Here is a 23663-nt window from a genome sequence, read left to right as displayed (position 1 = left end):
TTCTCTTGGCAGCAGCACTAGTCTACAGTTTGTCAAACCAGTTTAATATTTGTCAAACATTGCTTTCCAAGAGCACATACCAATTAATAACTATTTAACCATACACAAACACCCTGGTTTTCACCTGCTCTGTCCTCCTAGGTCACACTTAAGGAGGTAAGGCCTGTGACACCTAAGACCTGAAAGGACTGAGCAGGTAACTCTGCGTCCCCTCCCCAACAAACATGTATCTATACTATACTAGAAAAAAAGACTGTTACAGGGCATCAGCAGGAAAGTAAAACCACACTATTCCTGTTAAAGTAAGTTTTAGACATACACAGAGTCTGAAATAATAATATCCTTTTGCATTTGGTGCAATGACTGGAAGTTCAACTGTTTCAGAGGTCTGTGATGTGATCTTTGCATGGTTGCTTTATGTTTTTTCTCTTAGGAAAAAAAAAATATGACATACTGACTAGTCCAAGAGACACCACCACTACGATAGCCATTGCTCTACAATGGTGCTGCATACCTACAGCATTTGGCATTGGCAAGTTTTATAAGTTAGCATGCAAGGGTTTGCTAAGAGTATTTTAAATTTCCAGTTCAATGATGCATCGCATGCTTATGGTATTGGCTATCTATTCAAAGAGTGCAAACAGATGACCTGTTCTCAGGAAGGCATGATACTCACTCCATAAAAAAAACAAAACACCCCAATGCTTTTTTCTAAAAATCATCAGTAAGGTTTGTTTCCCAGAGGATTAGCCTTTGTCCCACAAAATATTCTATGTAAAAAACTAAATAACATCTGGACACACATGCTGAGCTTTGGACTCTAATTTACGTCATTGTCTACATGAAAGTTAATCCCAGCTTAAGGCAAAAAACACCAGGATGGAAAAACCCACCAACTCATCCTCCCCCCAGAGTAATATATGACACAGATTGCAAAGACAAATTCGTCACCAATGTTGCAACACAGAAATTACTCTATCTAGGCTCGGTTTAGCATCTTTAAAGAGAACAGAAACCCACTATATCCCTAACATAGAACTGCTATCACCCTACTTTTAACGGCATAGCGTGACAAAGCTCCAGCACACGGTAACAGCTGAAGCATGCTTGCTTCTAGGCACCACCAGAGCCGGGTAGGACGCGTCTCTCCCGTGCACCAAACCCACATGCCTGGGCTGGCATGGGGGCCAGGGGGAGCGTCGCGCCCACCGCCACAGAGCCCCACACCTCTCCCAACAGCTCACAACACTTCAGCGTCTCCGGGGTTAACATTTCACTTTAACCGCCGCTTAAAGACACCGGCAGGGCACCCAGAAGCAGCCCTCCGGGCCGAAGGGCTTCCACGCAGGCGGAGCCCCCGCCTCCTGCGCCCAGTTAGGGGAGCTGTCCAAGGCGCCCTTACCGGGGTGGGGCGGCCGCCGCGGGCCACGAAGCTCCTGTCACACGCCCGGGTCGGGGCACCTCGCAACCCACCGCCGCTGCCGCCCCGTCGGGTGGGGTGGGGTGGGGTGGGCCGGGCCGGGCCGGGCCAGGCCGCGGCCCGCCCCGCAGGCACTCGCCCGCACTCGCCCACGCTCCCCGGGCCTCGCCGCCGCCAGCCGTCCGTTGGCCGGCAGCCCCGCGGCTTCACGCGCCCCGCCGCTGCCCCGCCCCAGCCGCTCGCCCATTGGCTGCCTCCTCCGGCCGCTTCCCCCCCCGCGCCTCCCCTCCTCGCGCGGCGGCACCCGCGGGGACGGAGGGAGGGGCGGGGCCTCGGCGCGCGCGGGGATTGGCTGGGGCCCGCCGGGGGCTGGGCAAGCGCCTGCGGCTGCCACTGGGGGGCGCTGCCCACAGCGCCCCGCCTTCCCTCGGCGCTTCCTGCCGCCGCCCGCCCGCCGCCGCCGCGCACCGCTCCCGGGAGCCCGGCGAGGGCTTGCGCCGCCGCCCGCCCCGGTGCCTCGGGCCCGCTCGCAGGCAGCCGATCGCCGTCCCGCCGTTTCCGCGTCCGCGCTCGGGCCGGCCCCAGCCATGTCCAAGCCGCCGCCTAAACCGGCCAAGCCAGGTAAGGGAGGGGCGCCGCGTCCCGGCCCGCCATGCCCCGGGCCGCCTCACCGGCTGGGCGAAGTCGGTGCGGGGCGCGGAGCAGCCCGCTGGCTGCTGACACGTGGACGGTTTGGGAGCCCGGTCCGGGCTGTCAGAGCGGGGAGCCCCGCCGGCGGGGAGCGGGGCAGGGCCACCTACCCCTTCCTTTCCCCGCCCCGCCGCCATTAACCTCCGCACCGCTTGCTCGGTGTGGGCCGCGGGGGCAGCCCCTGCCGCGGCCCTAGCGCCAGCGGCCCCGCTGGAAGCGGTCGTGGAGCTGCCCTCGGCGCGCAGGCATCGTGCCTGGGCGGGATCCCGCGCCTGCTCCGGCTCGGGAGAAGGTTCCAGAGTGCCCCCGGCGCAGAGCCCCCTCACCCCGTCTTCCTCCTCTGAGGCGCGGCCCAGGCCGCCGAGCCCTGGTGCCCACGGCGCTTGGCGTGCCCAGCCAGCGGCCGCTGTCGAGGGGAAGCTTGCGTAGGGTGAAATGCACGGGAAACCTTTTAACCTGTTGAGAAACAGGGGTTGAAATACCCTGACGTTTGCCCTGTGGTTGCCTGGATTAGCAATATATTGATGCATAAAAGTGGTTTCATAGTATAGCCCCGTGCTACGTGCTTCTCCCACGGCATCTGCTGCTTTCCGTCGTAGGACTCCCAACAGGCAAAACTCTCAGTGTGTCCTTTGACATTCTGGTGCAAATGTGCATGTCGCCCTTTCCGGTGCATTTAGTCATCGATGCATAAATCTTTGCTCCTGCACCTTTTTCAGATAAATTTAGTGCAAAGTTAGTTTGAAATAATCAGTAACAATCACAGATTTTTCTAAAAATATATTGAAAAACCGTTGGAAGTTGCACGGTTTTAAACCTTAGGATAGAAATGGCATCTTTTAGATAAACATACGTTGTTCTGTCAAAATTTAAGCCATTAGGTTTAGGGGTTTGTTTTTTTAAATAAGGAATTGATCTGGAAAATTCATTACTGTTTGAAGGGTTAAATTCTTAGTTCAAAGTTAAAAATTCATTGTGAATCTAATTAAATACTTAAGACTAGTTGCTGCCTCCCAAAATATGATTATCTGATCCCTAAATACATCTGAATTGCAACATTTTTCACGCCTACAATAGTATTTGAAGTACTGATGTTTTTTAGAAATAATTAAATACATAACCTGATTGAGTATTTTAACTAGACAGTTTATAACACAAGTTTTTAATTTGATGTCAAGTAAATGCAAACCCAGTTTGGACCATGTAAACCATCAATCTTGGCCTACCCACAGAACCAAAATCTGTTAAAGCTCTCTGAATGTAGAGCTTCGTCCTTGGAAGCATTTCCTCTGCCCTGCAGTTCACTAAGCCTCTTTGAAAACAGCGTACTTGGAATGAAAAAGACAGTGATAGAAGGATTGCTGCTGTGGACTCTCACTGAAAACCCGTACTGAGGAAATCCGTGGGTTTCTGAAAGGGTGTTGTGTTGCTCTTAATAGCCAAATATGTAAGAAGAGTAGATTTTTCCAACAAAGCTGATAACTCAGTTTTCTGATTTGCAAAAAGATGAGTTAAATTTAATCTAAGATTCTTAAGGAGTTAAAGGCTCTAGCCCTACCTAACCTGCAGGAGCTATCAGACTAACTCAGACATGTTATGTCTGATACTAGCTGTCTCTCGCTAGTTTGCTGGGGTGCATTTCTGTGGTATGCTTGATCTGATAAAATGCAGACTGCCATCAAAAGGACAGGTTCCCTACCCCTTCTACCCCCCTGCCATCCCCTTTGCATTCCATTTAGTGGCATGACAAGCTGGATCAGTGCTCTGACTTTTTACATTAGGTTATTTTTATGTCTAATGAACTTGCTGAGCTGGTTTACTGCATGAGTGCTTGACACAGCAAAAGGAAATGAGTAGAAATAAATGGCTGAAGAAGGAAGAGAAAGAGAGTAAGACTCTCTTGGTAGTGGCTTTCAGAGCTGGTTAAGGGTAATGAGATTAATTTTGCTGAAGCCCTAATCTTTGAAGAGAGAAAGTCTTGTGGAGGCTGTTGTGTTAAAATTTCCAAGGCATTTTCAGGAACGGACTGTCTTCTAGCGTACTCCAAAATATTTCTGTAGTTGTATGTTTGGCTTTGTTCTGTCTATAATATCAGTTATGCCTATGGTACTGTCATGGAATATCTCAGAGTTATAGATGTTAAAATGTTCTAATTAAGGACAGATAAATATAGGAACTGCAAGTGGTGAAATAGCTGCTACAGCAGCGTAATGTTTCTTTCTGTGGCTTTTAGAGTGCGGTTGATGGAATGTCTTAGTGCATTTGGTCAAGCTGTGGTGGTGGTTTTTTTTTTTTTCACTGACCATTTCCTGGTATCCAGTCTATAAACGGGGCTGTAACCTATGTCAGGGAACAGTAAACCTGCTTGTCTTGCTGCTGAATTTTTAGAATTCAAGACAGGTAGAATAGAAAACAAGACATTGGCTGCTGTAGTCCTTTCCTTTGTGTTCAGGAAAAAAAAGTTCAGGTTAGGTAGAGTTGGAAAGAGAGATAGCAGGCGGCATGGAAGTGAAAAATATTTAGTGAAATCTATATTCATCCTTTCTAAAACAGTGAGTGTTCATTGTTCATCACAGGGGACGTTAGAATTGGATGGCTAGACAGTGCTTTAAGATGTGGGGAAGAAAGAAGTGTGAAGGGAGCAAAACTAACTAGTTCTAGCATTAAGTGTGGTTTTCTTCAGTACATGAGAGCATTTTATCCGACAGAAGGCTCTGCTGTTAATCCTGTGGAGTGCACAGCACATTAGGATTTCAGTTACACAGAGGTGGTTTTGACATCAATGTATTTTAGACAATAATCTGATATATTTGTCAACACTTGAGCTAGTGTTTTGGGGTCTGTGGTTAGCTGTTGAGTAAGGGGTCGTGATTGTTTTTAGAGGCTTTAGAAGGCTTTTAATTTCTAGTGTTTTGATACTTTTTTTTTTTTAAACAAGTGCCTAGCTTTGCTTTTCTCTTGGGGTTCTGTATTATTATTGTTTTCTAGCTGTATTTTCTATTTAGGGTTGCTGTTGAAGATACAGAAGAGTGGAGTGGGAGTTGAAAATAGCAGAAACTTTCTTCTCTGTCAGCGTTATGCAAGGGTAGGGTTTCCCCTCCATCTTCCAAAAATTCTGGTGGTGTCTCATGCTACATTATTCTTTACAGAGTTCATAAACCTCTTAAATGTACTGTGTCGGATGTTAATCCTATCTACAGAAGTTACTTAAGTCCTTTGAACTTGACAAGCTATATTGGCTTCTGCTAGTTGTTCCCTTGAACAGTGTTCTCTGTCTGATTATGTATTTTCAATTAGAGCCTTACAAGGTGTTGCAGCAACAGCTCTTCGGGAGATGGAAGTGGTATATTAATATTTTAAAGAAACCTTACTTTCATATTCTCCAGATAGAGTAAGGTTTGTTGATCCTGGCGTAGAGTCCACACAACACTTACATTTTATGGAGAAAGACCAGTCTTTGTCCCAAGGAAATTACAGTTTTAAATTATTCCAATTTAAAGGAAGGGAGGCAGGAGGAAGCATAACATATGTAACATAAAGGGATCTTAAAGCAGGTTTGTTGACTTTGCAGCCACTAGGAGCTGTCACAGTTAAAAACAGGATTCTGAACATAAATATTTAGTTTGAATCACAATCAAGTTCACTTTAATTCTTAGATAAAGTAGGAGCTGTGACAGTTAGCATTCACAGGAGCAGAAGACCTGCATAAGTCACATGTGTAAGGTCTTAGCAGGAGGCTTAAATTTGGCTTAGGTGGTGGTGGTTTGGGTTCCTTCTGTAGTCAAAGAAAGGTTTCTGTTAGCTAGGGTGATGTGAGCATGTGAACATGGGGAGTTATGCTGTGGTCATCAGGGAAGAAAAACATCAGAGGAACAATTAAACACTTCCAAGTCTGATTTCAACATGATTTTAAACTTTCATTTCTGATGCCAAATCCTCTTCTTACTGCAAGCTGCTGGGACCACAGATAAGCTGCCTGTAAGTGAAAGCATTCTCTGTGTTTGCAGAAATAAAATTGGTAAAAAGTAGAAGATTTCAGCATCAAACTCTGCCAGTCAAAATTCGTTTGTAAAATTGTGTTCACATACATCTTCTTAATGTTCTTAATTCTGAATTTCTGTGAACAAATGCTATTTGTTCCTGCTACTCCAGATACTGACTGGTGCAGTCCATGATTGTTGTTGGGCTGCCCCGGTTTGTCATCTGCACTGGCAACGGTCTACCCTCTGCATCCTTTTCAAAATGTCCCTAAACAGATTCCTAGGCTTTTTTGTTTGCTTGTTTGTTTGTTTAACACACCCTCCCCCCTTCCTCCCCTCTGGTTTGTATGCCCCAAGTTTACTTCCCCTTTGTAACAAGCATTACTTAGAAGTGGAAGATGGTTCTCTAACCAGTGGGGACTCCACTTTTTTCTGTCTCAGTTGTGGCAATCCTTAAATGGAGTGTTGTAGTCTGTTGTGTCTCTGTGCAAGATCCTGTGAGCAAAATGTGAACATACAAGCTGCACTCCTGTAAAACATATTTCCACTACTTTTATTCCTGCTTGAAGGTCTGGGTGTAAAGCACCTTATTTTCCAGTTCCTGAGAAGCCAGAAAAAAATGTTTCAGTCTGGCCATAATGCCCTTCTAATAAAATTGCACGTCTCTTGAGAGACATACAGATCATAACATGAACATGTCTTTGCTTACTCAAGCAAATAGCAGGCATATCACAAATTAATCTGATCTGCAGTTTACCTTTGATATTGTCACTATTGTGACTTCGAATTGCTGTTGTTGCCAGGTTGTGTAATTCCTTTGCAGGTTCTTAGGCCAACATTGAGAAAACAAACACACTGTCCTTTTGCCACCACACTTTCTGACTTCCTTCGGAGAAATTAATCTGAACTTGTATCAGAATGCATATTCCCCATTATACATGTTCTGGGAGGAGACTCTCAACCCAGCATAGGCCCTGGAACATTCAGACTGTCCTTTTTCCCCTCCACATCCCAAATCTTACCTTATTTTCTCCTCCTGGTCCATTTGTTACAGATGGGGATTCAAATTAGTTGTTTTCAATCAAGTTGGTGCTAGAGAGAGTACCTGATTTGCAACTGCTTCTGTGCAGTCTTACGGGAGCAAGGAGGAGGATGGCTGATGACAGCCCAAGATTAGCTTGAACCCCTACAGGAGTTGACAGACTTGAAGTTTTCTAGTTTATCCCTTTCTCTGTATCATAGGCACTGATATTTGTTTATCTAAAGTAAGTTAATTATTCTGATTTTTAAGGTAGTCAAGAGCTGCTTAATCTAAATATAGCTCATGAAAAGATACTGCATCCGGATGAATATCTGATTTGTAGAACCTTGTCTGCAGCAGTGAGATTTGGTTGTGTCTGTCTATGACAGGCGAAGCAGGGTGTGAAATGCTAACAGAAGACTCATATCAGTCCACAGCGGCCAAGCCTTGGTAGCTCTTGTGAACATTGGCTTACTGCCATGACTATTTCCTTAACTAAAATAAATGGCTGTTGCACTAAGTATGGGTTTTTTTGGTTGAGGAAGTAATACAAATTGACAGCTAATGAAATTACTTTCCCTCCCCTTTGGTGCGGGAAGTTCAGCCTAACTCAAATATCTAAAAAGTAACGCCATGCAGAGATGGGTCTCCTTTTTTTTTTGTTTTGGGGGGGGGTTTTGTTTGTTTGTTTGGTGTATTTCTTTCTTTCTTTAAGGGGTGAAAGCAAATAAGAGGAAAACGAGAATGCTTTGGTGGCGAGTTGAGTAAAAGAGGGGATTTTAGTGCTACTGTCTGTGTGGTATAGAGAAGCTGGGGTAAAAGAGCAGAAAGGAAGTGGAAAAAAAGCATCACGGAGAAACAGTAAGTCTTTGTTACAAAAACACTTAGCACTTCTTTGGAAACAATCTTCTGTTAATGATACTGCAGTTAATTAAAAATGAACCTCAAAATTGCTAGGAGGAAACAAAAAGGTCCTAGTCATTTGAGAAAATGGTTGTCTTTTTTTTTTTTTTTTTATTACTTTGTATTACAAAGCACAGCAGTGATCTTGTTTCAGTTCAGTACATATCAGAAGCTGCATTTTTAAGCTGTGGTTACTGTTCAGCATCTCAGTTTCTTTACTTTTATGCACTTAGCTGGGAGAGGGTCATACCAGAAATCTGAGTTGCCTGTTTACTTTCCAGATCAAAGTAGGAGAAGTTTATAGGAGAAGTTATCCAAAATAATTTGAAGGGCGTGAGATCAGCCCAACCTGATAAAGGCATTTGTTCTGTGTTGCTGGTTAGAGGGAATTGCTAGTTTGACACCTTTACCCTGTTGTGTTGCTGGGGTAGGGTTTGGCAAAGTGTGGCTTGGGGAGTTTGTGTGCTAAGAATGTTTGTGTCTGTTTAGTATATGTAATAAGCTGTCTTTTTTATTTGCCAGATACTTGTTTCGCAGATGTGTAATGCAAATTCCATGAGAAGGGAAAAGATAACCTTGTGGCTAAAGTATGTGATTGAAAAGAACCATTTAAATTTGTCCTTGCACTCAGCAGGTTTAGTGTGGGACACATCACTGTACTACTGTGCCTCCATTTCCTTTGTTTTTAGAAGGGATACTCCCCTTGTTAGTCATGCTGAGAATAAAGTCATTAATGTTTACCTGGTGCCTTGAAATCTTAAAAAGGGACATGCATCTTCTGTTTTCTAGTTACTTTGTCCTCTAGAAGTACATGGTGGGGAGGTGCAGTCAGTCAACTTTGGTAAGTTCAGGTCAGTGCTAATGTATTAGTTCCTCTTGCTACATGAATCTTACAACATGGTTCGTAGTGGAGAAATTGTAGTATGGTAAAATATAAGTAAATATTTAAAAGATTGGTGCCAGTAGTGAGTAGTGTTTAACTCTGTGGTGGGTTGATGCTGGCTAGATGCCAAGTATCCACCAAAGCCGCTCTATCACTCCCCTTCTCAACTGGACAAGGGAGAGAAAATGTAACGAAAAAGCTCATGGGTCAAGATAAGGACAGGGAGCTCACTCAGCAATTACTGTCACAGGCAAAACAGACTTGACTTGGGGAAAATCAGTTTAATTTATTGTCAATCAAAGCTGAGTAGGGCAATAATAAGTAAAACCAAATCTTAAAACACCTTCCCCCCACCCCTCCCTTCTTCCTGAGCTCAACTTCGCTCCCAATTTTTCTCTACCTCCTCCCCACGAGCGGTGCAGGGGGGTGGGGAATGGGGGTTGTGGTCCATTCGTCACACGTCATCTCTGCCGCTCCTTCCTCCTCAGGGGAGGACTGCTCACTCTCTTCCCCTGCTCCATCCTGGGGTCCCTCCCACAGGAGACAGTCCTCCACGAACTTCTCCAATGTGAGTCCTTCCCACGGGATGCAGTTCTTCACAAACTGCTCCAGCGTGGGTCCCCCACTGCGTCACAAGCCCTGCCAGCAAACCTGCTCCAGCGTGGGCTCCTCTCTCTCCATGGGGCCACAGGTCCTGCCAGGAGCCTGCTCCAGCGCAGGCTTCCCATGGGGTCACAGCCTCCTTTGGGCACATCCACGTGCTCCAGCATGGGATCCTCCACAGGCTGCAGGTGGATATCTGCTCCACCATGGACCTCCGTGGGCTGCAGGGGCACAGCCTGCCTCACCATGGTCTTCGTCACAGGCTGCAGGGGAATCTCTGCTCCTGTGCCTGGCGCACCTCCTCCCCTTCTTCTTCACTGGCCTTGGTGTCTGCAGGGCTGTTCCTCTCACGTATTCTCACTCCTCTCTCCAGATACAGTTTGTGTTCCCTTTGTTTTTTCTTGCTTCCCCTTCTTAAGTATGTTATCCCAGAGGTGCTACCACCATTGCTGATGGGCTCAGCCTGGCCAGTGGTGGGTCCATCTTAGACCCAGACAGTTTTGGGTCTCTTGAACATAGGGGAAGCTTCTAGCACCTTCTCACAGAAGGCACCCCTGTAGCCCCCTCACTACCAAAACCTTGCCACACAAACCCAATACAAACTCCCATATAAGGTGCTGTAAAATTAACATTAACCAGACCTACAGTTCTATAGATGCAAATCTCTACTTTGTATTTCATCACAGGAAAATGTTTTAGAATGCGTTGTGATGTGTGTGACACCACAACTTGACATTTGGGGAAGTAACTCTCTGTTTCAGTTGTATAGAACTTAAAAAAAAAAAAAAACCCAAAACAAAAACACCACCACAAAAAACCCCAGCCTTGAATTGGCTTTTGTTTAAACAGTATTTCAGCAATACTTTTATCAGCATCAGTGTTTCCATTCTTCTTTTTCTCCCCTTAGGGTGTGATAGCTGTAGAAAACCTGTTGACACAGATGCAGTACAGTATTGCAGGAAACACATACAGCACACACAAATCTATATTTCTTGCTTTTCCTTGCCTTCTGCCATCTTCTCATTTCCCCTTTTAATATTTCTTACTCTTCCCTTTTGTTGGTAGTTTCCTCCTTTTACTTACATAAAACCTTGAAAATTGGTGGGTGATGGTTTAAAGTCGCCAGAGTCGTCAGTGTGCAGTTCTGTCTCGCATTTTTCTGTCATCTATGTAAGAAAGCCAAGGAGAAGGGACAGTACTCTGTCACCCATCCGGTTTTGTCATCTCTTGGGGTTTTTTTTTGGTTGGTTGGTTGGTTTTGGTTTGGGGTTTTGTTTTTTTTTTTTTTTGACTTCTCCCCAGCTGCAGTTCAGACACTTCATTCTGAAGCTTTTAGATCTAGGACACATTACTGTCTACTGTCCTTGTTCATCATTTCCATATGGGTAACAAATAGAACAGAGGTTTCATCCTTTTTAGCTGTTGCCACAGTGCAGGTATTTAGTTTCTGAGGCAAAGATCTGAGAAGTGTTGAACCTTTTATGTCTAGGAAATGGCTGCTGTGTGAGAGAGAGAACCAGTAAAGCCAAATTGAAATTCTGTGGTGTTGTTAAAAAAATAAGAAAAATCATATATACAGTGCCTACATGCCTTTGGCAATCTAGAAAGTTTAGACGGATTAATTTTATGGTTATATTTTTACATACATGTAGCCTCAAAAAGGCCTGAGACAGAGGACTGCAGAAATGTTTTTTATTAGTTATGCCTTGGTAAATACCACTTCATAAACGTGCTGTGGCATGGCTCTTGCTAGGGAATATCCAGAGGTATTTGAAAACATCTTTTAAGAGCTACCCCAAGACTGCAGGATATGCTGCAAAATGGCAGCTCATACAGTTGAGTACCATCCTCCTTTCTCAAGCCTGTCAGCATATATACGTATAGACTGACATTTCTAAAGCCCTTAAGTTAACTTTCTAAAATGATCACTGTTGTGGGTAGGCTTTTAGATACTGGGGTAACGAAGACTACATCCAGCAAAAAACAGGCAAAAAATTTCTAGCAGTGGTTCTTCTTTACAGAAAGGTAAAGGCTTTTTCTTGAGACATAGGAAACCTACTCTGTCATTACTCTGTTCTCCCCATATAATACACTACATCAGATTTTGTGTATGCACACTTCATTGCACAGTACTAACCTTAAGCAGTAAGTTCATCAGTTTTTCTGAGGATATAAAATAGCCTGGGCTGAGTGTGGTGTAAGTAATGTATTGTCCCGATGGACCAAATACTGCTTCAATCACAAGTTAATCTATACAAACATGTAAAGTATTGCGTAAGAACCTGAAATACAGCTACATACTTAAGATATTTAAAAGTAAACAAACGTACATACTTAACACTTCAGATATTTAAAAATAAACAATGCAGAACAGTCTGCATAATACATTTCTCCACTGAGTTCAGTGGACTTCAGCAGTTCAGCTAATAAAATTATGTAAGATACATGTTTCTTCTACTGTATTCATCTTACACTTTATGCTCTTGAAATGTTCCTTTATGGAATTTTTTAAAAAAACGTTTATAGGGATGCTGCTTTTGCAGTTTATGCAATTAAATTTGTACCTCTCTGCAATACAGTTGTCTTTTCTTGGCTTGGATGCTGCTGACAGTCTCTTCAAAACTGCCCTATTAAAATAAATGTTGCTCACTTACTGGAATTGTAAACACCGTAGCTTATTTTAAGCATCTGAACAGAACAGCATGTCAGTTATACATTCCATAAATAGGGCTTGGTGACCATTTGACATTTTTCTTAAATGCAATGATTTCTGTGCTACTGCATTATTTTCTGAATTAGTAACAACTACAAGTAAGTATGAGAACATGTTGCAGACATTGGGCATTGTTTTGTTTCTTTATTCTTTGCTTAATTGTGTATCATTTGACAAATATGATATTCTTAATAACAATATATACAACACGTCTGAGCGTGTTGGGGTATATGACTGAAACAACATTTTGCCTCGGATATCAATGGCAACGCTTCAGTTGACTTCCATGATGAGCTATGAAGACCATGTTAGGTGTGCACAAGAGGCAGCGTACATTTAGCTGATCAGTTGGCCCACTTCCTTCAGAACCTGTGCTGCTGGGTTGAGTCTTTTCCTCATGATTTTCATTGACAGAGGCATAGCGCAAATTCATTCAGCAAGCAGCTTTAAGGGTTAAGGAAAGGAATTTGTTTGGATTTGAGGGCTGTATGTGTATGCTGTGTTTAGAAGGCATGATACTGATACTGTTTGTTTGGGTCTTTTTAGGGCAGGTTAAAGTGTTCAGAGCCCTGTACACATTTGAGCCCCGGACGGTAAGTACATCTAGATTTTAGGTTTTTGAGGAGCTTAATTTTTATCTTGTCTATAATAACACATTTTCAGTTCTGCTGTGATTGGCCTATTAGACTTACTGTACTATGTTTTCAATGAAAAAGCTTCTTGATGGGTATCGGTTCTTAATGTGACTAAAACTGCCTGATTAATCATCACTCTCCTTTTTTAAGTTCAGCTCTCTTCAAAAGCAGCGTGCTTTCTTCTGTAGAATCAGTTACCAGCAATCTAAGATGAGCAATCTAAGTGATTTTTTCCTTTTCTTCCAAAGGCAACAAAGAATTGAGAACTAAGAGATTTGATGAACTGGTACCAACCAAGAAGGGGGTGAAATTAACAAGCATAAGATGTATTTCACTGCTTTTGTTGCACAGTGCTCTGCTGGAAAGGCCACAGTCTTTTTCTTCAGTTGTCAGGAAGGTCACAGATCCAAAAAGTTAGCTGTAGACAAGTCAAACTGCAGTGTGAAAGACTGTCAGGCTGTTATCTAGTTCCTAGAGAATTAGAGTTGGTGTTCTTTTGAAAGATGAGCTGAATGTACTCTGCTTTATCCAGGCATTTGTATGTAAGTACACACATTGAGGTTTTATTTACACTTCCTTTTTTAATTTTTTTTTTGTAGCCAGATGAACTGTACTTTGAAGAAGGAGATATTATTTACATCTCAGACATGGTGAGTCTAAGACATCCCATACAGAAGAATACTTCTGAGATGCAGCATATCCCTTCTAAAATATTTTCCCTTTCCTCTGCAGAGTGATACAAATTGGTGGAAAGGAACTTGCAAAGGGAGAACTGGACTGATTCCAAGCAACTATGGTAATGTCTAGAATATTTTCATCACTAAATAAAAATAACTGATACACTTATTTTCAAAAACTGATCACAGTATTGGCATTTAACAGTCCTCTACCAGAGTATTTCAGGATACATCTGCAGTATCAGTCACCACTACATCAGCAGTGGACAGGCTGTCTTACGTTTTTATAGCCTAGAGACAGCTTGAGTTTGCCAGGTGTTCATGTTTCTGGGTGTGCAGGTAACAGCAACACATGTTCTCAGTTTTGAGGGGAAGAACACCTGGTTCTAAAGGATGGTGTTACAGACAGCACATGGAACCAATAGGCCTGTATTCTTGATACCCTCAATGAACGTGTTGCAGTTTTTAAGATCTTCTCATGAGCAGTATCTTGGCTATATTCCTTCAGTCCGTGTGTTGCCTTTTTTTTAAATAGACCTAAGGATGGACAGCCGCAGCCTTTAGTAGCTTTGAGATCAAGTAGTCTGACACAGTGTGGGGTGGCTTCTTACAGACATAGATAAGCAATACTGGAATTGTTAAGTGAATTTGCATATGGACAGGAAACTAAAGCAGATTGTGAGCAGTTCTGTAGACCTCCTTTGATTCCCCTCCCCCCTTAAGAAATGGGGCTGTTTTGTTTGCCCTTTGTTGCTTTTTAATGAATATATTCAGCCACAGAAAACATCATTTTCTTGGGGATTGCACCACATTAAATATCCCATACCTGTTTGGACTAAATAGAAATTGCTCTTTCAGGTTCAACTAAAATACTTTGAAAAGCCATGAGTATAGACAACATAGCACCACTCTTCCAAGTCCTCACAGGAAATGTAGGCAGAGTAGCAGTGTCACATGACAGATTTTGTCAAAACTGCTAATATGTTCGTAACTGTGGTTGCTTCATGTTGTCCCTTTTTCACTGGGAGACATTATGGTAGCAATGCTATGATTCCCTGCCCTTGTAGTTAGTAGAAATACATGAATAGAAGCCTGTGGTGCAGTTATTGAGACCATGGCATCAAATTTCACTTCAGTTTGTGATTTCCAGACTGATTCTGCTCTTGCCGTCTGCCAGACATGGTCACTGTTATATACAGGAATAATACTTTACACATGCTCATCTACACTCAAGTTTCTTTTGAACATTGAAGTGTGTTACATTTAAAATAAAAACCAAGAACTTACTAATTCAGTTTGTGTTCCCATTGAGATAATTTGAAAAAGTTTCTTCCAGAGTGCTTTACTAAAAAGTTATCTGAGCAACAGTTCAACTTCCATTTTAGGCAGGGCAGACAGGTGTTGGGTAGTGGTGTCTCTGCACATTTGCAGAAATTTCATGTGTAAGCAGAACGGAAGCCTCTGCGGACCATGAGAACGAAGAGTACCACGATCATGTTTAGACAAACTGTGCAAAATTCCCAAAGGCCTGCTGCTACTGGTTGCCACCATTAGGACTGTCTAGGTTCAGTCTTAACCATGGAAACACTGTGATCTCCTGTGCTCTTCTGCAACCTTTTTGCAAAAGGTGGAGACAGACCTGAAACTACTGAGTCTCTGGTGGGGTCTTGTGGTCCATCTGCTGGACTTGAATGAACACATTTAAAAAGACTGTGAATGTAAAAGCTAATTACGACAGAATCAATGTTATCTGCATTAAAAATACTCACTACTAAACTTCTGACAAGCATTTTCTAAAGACAAAGTTATTTTTAGGCTGTTGAGACAGTGTCGCTAGTTTAAATGCTTTCTGCTGTGCGCAACAACTGCCGAATATGACAAGCATGTTCTGTTTGTGTAATGGCTGTCTGCTCTGGGACTGGCTTCTCCCACTCTGCTTTAGGATTCTGTTCACTGTTTGCACAAATTTTTTTAAACTGAAATATCAGAATCTAGCATTTGTGTTTTATTTTACTCCCAGCTAGAGAGATAAGCATGTGAAATCTTGCAATTACAAGAATTGTGACCTCTGGATGCAACCAGAGGGCAGTGGTCAACAGCTCAATGTCCAAATGGAGACCGATGACAAGTGGTGTCCCTCAGGGTCCGTACTGGGACGAGTGCTGTTTAATATCTTAATCAATGACATAGACAGTGGGATTGAGTGCACCCTCAGCAAGTTTGCAGATGACACCAAGCTGAGTGGTGTGGTTGACACGCCAGAAGGACACAATGTTATCCAAAGGGAGCTGGACAAGCTGGAGAGGTGGGCCTGTGTGAACATCATGAGGTTCAACAAGGCCAAGTGCAAGGTCCTGCACCTGGGATGGGGCAACCCCCGATATCAATACAGGCTGGGGGATGAAGGGATTGAGAGCAGCCCTGCAGAGAAGGACTTGGGGGTACTGGTAGTTGAAAAGCTGGACATGAGCCGGCAATGTGCACTTACAGCCCAGAAAGCCAACCGTATGCTGGGCTGCATCAAAAGAAGTGTGGCCAGCAGGTCAAGGGAGGTGATTCTGCCCCTCTACTCTGCTCTGGTGAGACCTCACCTGGAGTACTGCGTCCAGCTCTGGAGCCCTCAGCACAAGAAGGACATGGACCTGTTGGAGCGGGTCCAGAAGAGGGCCACAAAAATGATCCGAGGGCTGGAGCACCTCTCCTATGAGGCCAGGCTGAGAGAGTTGGGGTTGTTCAGCCTGGAGAAGAGAAGGCTGTGAGGAGACCTTATTGCGGCCTTCCAGTACTTAAAGGGGGCCTACAGGAAGGATGGGGGCAATCTTTTTAGCAAGGCCTGTTGTGACAGAACAAGGAATAATGGATTTAAACTCAAGAAGAATAGGTTTAGACTAGACATTAGAAAGAAGTTTTTTACAATGAAGGTGTTGAAGCACTGGAATAGGTTTCCCAGAGAGGCAGTGGAGACCCCATCCCTGGCAACATTGAAGGTCAGGTTGTATGGGGCTCTGAGCAACCTGATGTAGTTAAAGCTGTCTCTGCTCAGTGCAGGGGGGTTGGGCTAGGTGACCTCTAAAGGTGCCTTCCAACCCAAAGCATTCTGCAATTCTGTTCTATGATCTTGCAATTACAAGCATTATGGTAGAAATACACACCAAAGTAGGAAAAGATCCGGATAGGCCACAACAGTCTTGAGACTTTTATTTCTGGTAACTGACATACATTATATTTGCTTGCATTGCATCCGATTACAGTAACAGTTTGATGTGAGGAACACCCTTTCACATTCTCCCTGACTCCTGTAACAAGCCATAGTGCATGGGCTTAGAGAGGCCTTGTATAATCTCAGATTATACACTGTCCTACTTGCCTGTACCCTTAGTAGTCACAGGATTTTCCACCTAAAAAAGACGTTTTTAAAAAAGTTTCCAGACCATGGTCCCACTTCCAACTGTTCCACAGTGCTGTTCAGTTTCTTTTTGGTGTTGCAACAGCACAATGACCAGGAACTGATTGCTGCTCCTCTCTAGTAAAACCTAAAGCTTGTGAGATGAAGAAGGGGTCTAGAGAAGCCTGAATTTCAATCTGCCCATCAGTACATTCATTGTTTAAGCAGTTTTGACTTGCAGACCTCCTGCAAGTTTTCCAGGGAGAATAAAAAATATCTGCAAAACAAATAGGAAGCCTATTGACATTGGATTTTTTTTAGTTTAGACCCCTTGGAAATAATTCACTCATAACTACAGATGGCACACTGTAGGTTGAAAGCCTAGCCGCATGCAGCTGCTAAAAACCATCTTACAAGTGTAGAAAGGGATGAAATATTGCCAGATTCCCAGTGGTTTGCAACCACTGATCAATTTGATGCTGTTCTTTGAAGTTTTCACAGGCTCTTCTCTGAATTGCTTTCCCATACACAGGAAATTGAAGCGCATCTGACTAGTCCATCACTCACAAATCCCCTGTCACAATAGAATCAAATGTGTATTACTGGTTCTTCTGGTATAAATCAAAGTTTTATTTCTACAGAGGTGTCAAATATCTGTTCAGTTTCAGAAGTGGTTAGAATTTACTCTCTGTTTCATTTCAGTGGCAGAGCAAGCTGAGTCTATTGATAACCCACTGCATGAAGCTGCCAAACGTGGTAAGTGTGATTTGGGTTTTAGCTGTGTAATGCTCAAGGATGATTTGTTTTCTGCCAAAATAATAACATATTTAGAATGAAGGTATCCTGTCTGGTTTGGTTGTCTGGTGTCTTGAACAAGTTATCTGGTAAGTTTTGCAGCTTTCAGAAGCTGAGCTGATTTACAGACTGGTAGAATTGCCAGTCTGTGATTGCATATACAGAAAAAGAGTTTGGTACCATCCATTTAACTACATAAGGATCTACAGGTTTTCTGGGAGTGGAAGAAAAGATGTTTGGTATGATTTGAACTGGTTGTTTTATGAATTACAAGTGTTGCTACTAATCACTTTTTCTCCTCATAAGCTCATAGGAGGACTGATAACCTTCAGAGTGAACTATGTGCCTTTTATGGTTCTGTTAACTTTTCAAAGGAAAGAAAAAAATCATCAAAACTGAATTTGTCTTTCAGGTAACCTAAGCTGGTTGAGAGAGTGCTTGGATAATCGAGTTGGGGTCAATGGCTTAGACAAAGCTGGAAACACAGCTCTCTACTGGGCATGCCATGGAGGCCACAAAGGTATCAGAGAATTAATCTGAAATGACTGTTCTCTGGTTGTCTTGATTTGTTTGTTAGACTGATTGCTAAAATTGCAGCGCTAAATAGTAAAGCCAGGATTTTTTTTAATGTCATCCTAGTTTTTTTAAAAGAAAAGTTAAGGCTAGAGGGGAGGTTCAGCTCAATCAAATACTGTGTGTTTTGTTGAAGCGTTCTAATCAGCGTAACTGTTACAAGCAGAGTGGGAAGAAGGACAGACCAAAAAGAAGTGTTGTATTGTTTTGGGTATTTTTGCAGTAGCATTTCTTTGTGACCAATAGTTGTTTGCTCAGTGCAGTCTGACTGTTACAGATTTTCATTAGCTGGTTAGATCACTCTTTCATTGAACCTTAGACAAAATTTATACTATGAACACAAAAAAATCTATTTTGTTTCCACTAAATTTTTCTCTTTATTTCCCCCACCATGTTTTCTGCAGATATTGTGGATGTTCTGTTTACCCAGGCAAACCTAGAGTTAAACCAACAGGTAGGTTAAACCAACAGACCCTTACAGCAGAGGTGTGATGTTATTCATCCTTGGTACAAGCTGAAAGTTTTTTTGCTGTATTTTAATCCTGTTGCTTTTCCCTCTAACTCCACAGAACAAATTGGGAGACACAGCTTTGCATGCTGCTGCATGGAAAGGTTATGCAGATATTGTAGAGATGCTGCTGGCAAAGGGTAAAGATCTTCACCAAGGTTTCAACAATCTGTGTGGCAGACTAGATTCCTGAACGTTTATTAATCTGTATTTTTTTCAACTGTTTTCCTATAACCCAGGTACAGTCCTTAGCCAGCTTACATGCCTGACTTTATAAGCCTTGCAGAAAATTCTGGCAGCTGTTTGGAAAGTAGGCATCTTACCTGCTCAAGATAAATTTCATCCTGCTTTGCAGACAAAATTAGCCACTTAACCCTAGAACAGCAATGACATCTGCTTCCTGGAAAGGGAGAGCAGCCAGTGAGTTCCCTAGCCAACTGTAGCTTATGGAAGAGCATCCATAGCTTTTAGGCTGCTTCAGAGCAGTCCACAGATGAGATTCCCTTACTGTACAGGCTACTGAAACTCCTATCATAATACCATTGCTCAAGAAATAGCTGGGACAGTGATTCATGATGAAAATTTTCTATTATTATTAAGGGGCAAGAACAGATCTGAAGAACAATGAGAAGAAACTGGCTTTAGACATGGCAACCAATGCAGCTTGCGCTTCCCTGCTTAAGAAGAAACAGAGTGCAGGTATTTCTGATTTTGTTATTCTGATACATTTTTCCTTTTCAGAGGGCACTTAATATTTCAACAAAATACCAATATGTTGATAGTTATAAAAAACAGTTGGGAGCTACATGGGCTAAGAGCTGTATCTAGAAGGATTCACTTGCAAAGGTTAGTTCAGCAGAGCTATGAGTGAGACCTGTGGTTTATCACATTCAGTGTTGCTGACTCCACGCAAAATGCCGTCTTGTGTCAGCAAGAGGCAAAAGACTTCAGAATATGCGGAAATAGTAAGGAAAGGGAAGGAAATGGAGGACAGGCCCTTCAGAGTGGAGAGACAGAAAGCAAGCAAGCATGGAAACTACTTTAAAAGCAGTATACAGCAAAGGACAGGGTATGAGAGTAAAACAATGTGGTATATGTTCTCCCTTATGCCTGTCCTTTCTCCAAACTAAGCCAAACAAACACCAACAGACACTCCTTTCTTATTTTCTTATTGCTCATTTTTTTAAAATTTCTTATTCCTATGTCTCTCTGAGTGACTCTGTAATAGAGAAATAAAGAAAGAATGCTTTCAGGTATTTATCAAAATAGTCTCACTGCCTCCTACTTGCGTTCATCTCTCCTAATAGCACAATGTCCATGTACGAAAGAGTTAAAGAGCTACAAGGCTATTTTCAAAGGCTGAACAAAGACTGAATTGTTCAGTATTGCATAATTAATGTTACCCGTAGCTTTCAGGAGGCTGAAGTTAGGGTGGAAACCGTAGGTGAATCACACATGAAATGAGAAATTACTTAAAAATACAGGCAGAGTTACAGCTTGTATCAATGGTATATGCAGTCTAGCAACTGTATCGTCACAGGGCTAGCGAGAGCAGAGGGAATGCTACCCTGTGGGTGGTTAGCAGTTACAGGAATTAAATGGTGGAATAGCTGACTGCAGCTTTAGAAGTCCGGAAAGAGCAGTTGCAGCAAAAATACTGTCCAGCTTTTTGATAGAGGTAGTATCAGGATTTCACAGAAAACCTTGACAAATTCTTTCCATCAGTTTTGACTCTGAAGAAAGCAGTTGTAACAAAGGGCAGAATTTCTTCTGTTTCCCTGTTTTTTCTGTTGTAAGTTAATACCTTAATATGGAGCACTTATTTCATCTTTGCCTGTTAATTATAGGCACCTGGTACAGGAGTATTCTCTGTTGAGAATGTCCCTAATAATTCTATTAATGTTTCATTTTCTGATACTAGGTAACTTATGTTCTACTGCTGGTGCATTTCCTTTACTCCCTCTAAATTAATTTTGTTTCATGGCTGACTGATTTGTCATTCTTAGTCACTTCTTCTGTCACCAGTCTCTGGTACTCTCGCACACTATCTTTCTTGTTTGCCTTGATATAAGAGCTGATGTTCTCAGTCTAACTGCAGTTTCAATATTAGCTTCCTTGTTTGTTTTTCTGTCTTAATTTGGCCTTTTATAATCTCTGTGACACCACTGATCTGTATACTTTTTTTGCATTTTATTGGTTATTTTTATTCATTTCATTCTTCTGTGTCTATTGATTCTACATTTCAGTATTCCAATGTCTGCATCTGAAACAATTGCTCTTTTTCAGAGATTCAGTCCTATATCAGTTGTCTTCCTGTCCCAAGTTTCAAATCTGTTCCTATTTAGATATGGCTTCTATCATAGTCCATCTATAAAACATTTTGTTTGATCCAAGGAAGTTTACTTTGCCTCCACCTAAATGTTCAGTTTTGTGTTTTATGTGTATACACACACATTCAGATGTGATGATTGCTGAAGTATATTCTAAGAAATGAAAGTTATTAAACTCCTGTCATAGAAATGCAAAAAGATTGTTTCATTGGTGCTCCTGAACAAAGGAACAATTGTTACACAGCAGAAATGGGATTTGTCCTTTCTTGAAATATGGCCCCTTGACCACAGGGCTCTACAATTTTCTTTTCTCTCCTTTCTTCCTTTGCTGCTTCTCCTACTCAAAAAATGTTAACAAGTATTTTTTTCTCTTAGATTTCTTTTATCAAAACAGTTGAGGAGGTCAGTTTTAAATTTACTCATTTTTCTTCTTCCAGAAGTCTGGAATAACATGGTTACCACTTATTTTCATTATGTTAGTATTGTTATGTTTTCACCTGATATTTTTAGTCCTTTGTTTTAATATGTTATTGCAATGCTGTGACTGACTAGGATCTTGTGGTTCCTGGCTCTCAGTAGTACAATATAGTATGCCTTATATATAATCCATATTCCTATTCCCATGTATTTGAAAATCTGTAGGCAAATACTCATCTATCACAAAAAGCCCATGCTGTTTATCTTTGTACAGTCCCAAAGGTAGATGTAGTTCTCCAGGCACTGCTGCACATCAGGTGAATACGCTTTAATACTCCTGTTTTCTGTTTACTGTCCTTCAAAAGCAAAAGTTCACAAGTAGATCTAAGAAATATTTATTCAGGAAAAAACCTAGGTGAGAAAAGAGGGAAGGGAGAGAATAGATGGAATGTGTTTGATTTTAAGCAGAGAATGGCAGCCAGCTAAGCACTCAGAATAAAACCATAGAGACTCTTCCACCAACTCACCCATCCTTTCCTTTGTGATCTAAGGGTAATATATACAGAAAATAGAATTAAAGAGTTCTAGCTCTGCTGTACAGGTTCCAAGGAGTCAGAAGATGGCTCTTGAAGGTCACGAACAGACTAGACGTCATATGTAGGAGATGTGATTACTGGCTTAGCCCTACCTTTGAGATCCAGATATATAGCCCCGTCTGTGTAGCCCTAACATCTCTAAATGATAGAGGAATTAGGTTTATCAGATGCTGGTTTGCAAGCGTTGCAAATGTAAGGCTTTTTCTGATGTTATCCTGGATTAAGAGAGAGCTTTGTTTCTTTCCAGATACAGTCCGAACATTAAGTAATGCAGAGGAATACCTCGACGATGAAGACTCCGATTAGCTTTTTTCATTCAGCCTAAAGAACTATAAAGTTTATTTTTTAAAAGTGTTCTTACATTTTGTTCTAAATTACCTCAAAGCTTAGGTGTGTTTGAAGGAATGAGGGAAGATGTATATTGAATATACCACATATATCTTTAGAAGAGCTATCTGAAGCTGAATAAACATTTTAAAAGTATATTGCTTCTTCCTGTGAATTAAAGAGAACTAAAAAATAAATTGAGCCACTTTCAAGCTTCCCTGCAGAGTTAAAAAATAAGTACTTCCTTCAGATTGCTCAAGTAACTGCAGCCAAATATTATACGCTACTGAGGGATACTTCCTTACTGTGGTGGTAAGAAAATGTTACAAATATTTGAGACACAATCTCATTTTCAGTTTTTGTTGCTAACTTCCGTATTAGCAACTTTGACAGATTCAGTCCAACAGAGCAGTCTGTGATACTAAAAAAAAGAAAAAAAAAAGAAAAAAAAGAAAAAGAAGGCATAAAAAGCTCTTGTGAAAGATTGGGGATAAATGAAAAGCTCTTGTGAAACATTGGGGATAAATGAAAATCACACTAAGTATTTTAGAGATTAAAAGAAGTCTAGAGCACTCTAAGATCCTACTTTTAAAAGTATATTGGACCAGATTTTTGTATTTTTATTTTCCTGGAAAGAACTAGATACAGGTAAAGTCTGTTAAATGAGCACTTACCAAAGAAGGCAGCGTTTGATATACCAGGACTGTGTGAGGTGGAAGCATCACACAAATAGTCATCTGCAGATACAATTCTAAACTGTTTTAAGTGTTAAAACCATAGAACGAGTCTTGTAGCCCTATGGAATACTCTGGGTGACTGAACAGTGATGTTTTAGTTTGTGTGAACTTGAAGATCCTAGAGGGGAAAAAATAAAAACCAAAGCCACCAAGTTGTTCTCTCTAGCTTTCATTAGAACAGTTGTTGAACATGACTCATAGTAGACAGAGACTGTCCTGCTTCACATTTTATCAGCCAGCTATTTTTACTAGCTCAGACTTTTACCACAGTCAAGCCACATGTTATGCTGCATGTTGTTGCATGCATGATGCAATTTCATAGTGCAAGCAAAAAAGGACCTGTAATAAGAGGCTAGAGAGGCAAGAAAGTTCATATATCTGCCACATGAGTCTTTTTCCTGCATAAAAGCAGCTCATGAGGTTAAAATTCTTCAATGTCACAGGATGTGGAGAGAATGGCTCTTCCCAAG

General features: G+C 42.0%; 1 protein-coding gene across 2 annotated transcripts; it reads left to right on the top strand.

The window, feature by feature from the left end:
* The first annotated feature begins 1977 nt into the window (after positions 1-1977).
* OSTF1 (osteoclast stimulating factor 1) lies at positions 1978-22866 on the top strand. Of its 2 annotated transcripts, none has more exons than XM_075726404.1 (10): positions 1978-2041; positions 12760-12806; positions 13448-13498; positions 13581-13644; positions 17613-17666; positions 18118-18225; positions 18683-18732; positions 18848-18926; positions 19387-19485; positions 22377-22866. In XM_075726404.1, the coding sequence occupies exons 1-10, from the start codon at positions 2008-2010 to the stop codon at positions 22433-22435; spliced, it is 645 nt and encodes a 214-aa protein (XP_075582519.1). In that variant the 5' UTR covers positions 1978-2007; the 3' UTR covers positions 22436-22866. The 2 variants fall into 2 exon arrangements, with proteins under 2 accessions (XP_075582519.1, XP_075582518.1); XM_075726403.1 differs by having other exon boundaries at positions 18848-18944.
* Positions 22867-23663: the final 797 nt, after the last annotated feature.

The sequence above is a fragment of the Pelecanus crispus genome, chromosome Z, assembly GCF_030463565.1.
Source record: "Pelecanus crispus isolate bPelCri1 chromosome Z, bPelCri1.pri, whole genome shotgun sequence".
NCBI classification, from domain to species: domain Eukaryota; kingdom Metazoa; phylum Chordata; class Aves; order Pelecaniformes; family Pelecanidae; genus Pelecanus; species Pelecanus crispus.
Note: the sequence above shows the minus strand (reverse complement) of the source record. Positions and strands in the feature narration are given on the sequence as shown.